The sequence below is a fragment of the Anomaloglossus baeobatrachus genome, chromosome 1 (assembly GCF_048569485.1).
Source record: "Anomaloglossus baeobatrachus isolate aAnoBae1 chromosome 1, aAnoBae1.hap1, whole genome shotgun sequence".
Taxonomy (NCBI): Eukaryota; Metazoa; Chordata; class Amphibia; order Anura; family Aromobatidae; genus Anomaloglossus; species Anomaloglossus baeobatrachus.
In genome coordinates this window covers 781,944,105-781,947,381 of record NC_134353.1, presented here as the reverse complement: position 1 = coordinate 781,947,381, position 3,277 = coordinate 781,944,105, and the positions used below count along the sequence as shown (strand labels likewise).

The 3,277-nt window shown below is 41.7% G+C and overlaps 1 protein-coding gene across 1 annotated transcript in view; it reads left to right on the top strand.

Moving 5' to 3' along the window:
* The first annotated feature begins 879 nt into the window (after positions 1-879).
* SNX24 (sorting nexin 24) overlaps positions 880-3,277 on the top strand; it is a 90,226-nt gene continuing 87,828 nt past the window's right edge. Inside the window, exon 1 of the mRNA XM_075325049.1 lies at positions 880-991. Coding sequence (XP_075181164.1) covers positions 880-991 — 112 coding nt within the window. The remainder of the gene's footprint in view (positions 992-3,277) is intronic.

The window sequence follows — 3,277 nt, the reverse complement described above, 5'->3', positions numbered from 1 at the left end:
TGGCATCGGGAAAAGCTGATCAGCGGACGTACTGAGTCGCACCCTCAGCAATCATACATTGATGACCTATCCTAAGAATTGGTCATCTATCTTAAAGACCCCTGTAAGCTCATGTGAGCAGGGCCCTTACTCCTCCTCTGTGAATTGTTGTATTATGTGTCATTATGGTATGTCTGATCTTGTTTGTACATGTACCCTGCGGAATATGTGCTGCAGAATAAGTTGAGGCTATCTAAATGAACGTTATTCTTCTATTATTGGATGTGAACAGTGCTTACCCGATGTATATTTTTTCCACATAATACTTCATATCTTATCTTGTAGTTGTACGGTTCTTAATGTGTATCGTTATATTTGTGGAGAGATACAATTGTTACATGGCTCGGCTGTTTCCGTATTCCAGTGTTTGCTTTTCTGCATGCGATTCTTCGTTCTTTGCTTTGGCTTTTCACTTTTTGTGAATTAATTTCCTCATTGTTATCAAACGTGGTCTGCACTTTTTCAATTTCGATACATTTAAAGGTCCACGTGTTTCTCTTTCTGTTGACATTATCACCTTTTTTAGTTTCCACGCATAATATAAATGGCATTTCCATTCACACTTTAAAAACTATCATTACTGGGTAGTTGGATTATAATAGTGTTACTCCTAATGGACAGACATGCTTCTACTTTACATTGTATGCATGGTTTTAAAAGGGATTTTCCTTTTATAATTTTTTAAATTGCAGAGCTGAAGAGCTTTACTTACACAACCTTGTTCCAGTGCCAACTTTCCAGCGCTGCTCCTAGTGATCGTTTACAGGTGGCAGCAGTGACATTACTGCAGCACATGTGACCGTTGTGCCAAGCACTGGGTACGCAGCTCGGCCTATGTAGATGGCACAAGCGTCTGAGCCCAGTGATCGGCTGCAGTCCTCGATGTCACCACTGCAGCCTGTAAACAGTCACCAGGAGCTGCAGCAGAGAGCTGGTGCTGGAGCTCAACTTGGTAAGTAAAGCTATTTTAAACTAGAGCAAGCCAATAGGCTTTAAATAAAGTAGATATGGAAATCCCCTTTAAGACGAACGGAGTGCTGAGATTAATGCTTGCTGGTAGTTTCACACAGTAGCATTAGTGCATCTGTATTTCAAATTCAAAGCAAGGAGTAAAGCTAGAAAAACTGTATATATTATAGAGATACTGCTGCGCTAGTCAGTCTTATAGATGAAGAGACCAAAATTACTATGGCAGTGGAGGGTCTTTCTCTCTTTTTCTCTTTCTTTTTCTCTCTTCTCCTCTCTCTCTCTCTCTTTCTCTCTCTCTTTTACTCTTTCTTTCTCTCTTTCTCCTCTCTCTTTACTCTTCTTTCTCTCTCTTTTCTCCTCTTTCTCTCTTTCTCTCTCTTCTCTCTCTTTCTCATCTTTCTCTCTTCTTTCTCTCTCTTTCTCTCTCTTTCTCCTCTCTTTCTCTCTCTTTCTCTCTCTTTCTCTCTCTTTCTCTCTTTCTCTCTCTTCTCTCTTTCTCTCTCTTTCTCTCTCTTCTCTCTTTCTCTCTTCTCTCTTTCCTCTCTCTTTCTCTCTCTTCTCTCTTTCTCTCTCTTTTCTCTTCTTCCTCTCTTTCTCTCTCTCTCTTTCTCTCTCTTTCTCTCTCTTTCTCTCTCTTTCTCTCTTCTTTCTCTCTCTTTCCTCTCTCTTTTCTCTCTCTTTCTCTCTCTCTCTCTTTTCCTCTTCTCTTTCTCTCTTTCTCTCTTTCTCTCTCTTTCTCTCTCTTTCTCTCTCTCTCTTTCTCTCTCTCTCTTTCTCTCTCTTTCTCTCTCTTTCTCTCTTTCTCTTCTCTTTCTCTCTCTTCTCTTCTCTTTCTCTCTTCTCTTTCTCTTCTCTTTCTCTTCTCTTTCTCTTCTCTTTCTCTTCTCTTTCTCTTCTCTTTCTCTCTCGCTCTTTCTCTTCTCTTTCTCTTCTCTTCTCTTCTCTTTCTCTTCCTCTTTCTCTTCTCTTTCTCTTCTCTTTCTCTTCTCTTTCTCTTCTCTTTCTCTTCTCTTTCTCTTCTCTTTCTCTTCTCTTTCTCTTCTTTCTCTCTCTCCTCTTTCTCTCTCGCTCTTTCTCTTTTCTTTCTCTTCTCTTTCTCTCTCTTTCTCTTCTTTCTGTCTTTCTCTTTCTCTCTTTCTCTCTCTCTCTTTCTCTCTCTCTCTCCTCTCTTTCTCTCTCCCTTTGGCCTGATCCATTTTTTCCAGGGATTTGTCGCATCAGTTTTTACACAATCTGCATTGGATCCGTCACAAAACAGATTATGACTGATTGCAAAAAACTGATGTGTGAAAGGGGGCGATGACTGACTAGCGCAGCGTATCTCTATAATATATGCAGTTTTTTGTTTTGTCACTACGCAGGAGTGGCTATGTGCTGTCAGCTGTTGGTTTTTTTTTACTTAAGAGCAAGTATTTAGTATAGGGGCACAGATACTTTTTCTCTTTTACTAAAAATTAGAAGACGTAAGATTTGCACATTCCTGATGTTCAGAGCTTCTTCATGGCGGCCGGCGGAGGATGGAATGCGCTCTGCACATGATCCGGAGTACCCGGGACCTCCGATCATGCGCACTAAACTGATGCTGTATGTAAGCTTCCCGGCTTCAGTGAGGTACTCTACGCATGACGGAAGTGCTAAGGACTTGATCATGTGCAGAGCGCATCCATCCTCCGCTGGCTGCCATGAACAGTGAGGTATCTGCGCATTCATTAGCATGTTAGTATGCCACAGAGGCATGCTATCATGCTGTGTGGGCCGACTAGTTAACTGAACAAACACCCTTGGGACTAGTCCCTGCGCTCAGTAGCATATAATATCGATCTTTAGAAATACTTTTTCTAAAGATCTCTTTATCTATGCTAGTGTATACAGGGACAGTTAGGCAGAAATTCGTAATATGCACACCCAGAACTGCTCCTGGTTCTGGTGCATATTGCACTGACAGGTTCACTTTAGCTTTCACTTGTTAGAAGGTTGCCATAATTAATGTGGTTGTCCAAATTAAGGGGGGGGGGGGGTTTGTGGTTAAACCTAAATAGAACTAGAATTTGGACAATTGAAAATAACCAAATTATTTAACTTCTGCCACTCTAGTGCCACCTCCTCCGCCTGCCATGGCTTCCTGCACGTGAATGCTGCTGTTAGTCACTGGGCTCGGCGTTCTGGCTGAGGTCCCATCATTTCAGCCATGTCCTCAGAGATGAGTAATAAGGTGGCGCTGGAGCCGCAAGGGTTAATCAGGTGATTTTGGCTCCTTGTCTACTTTATG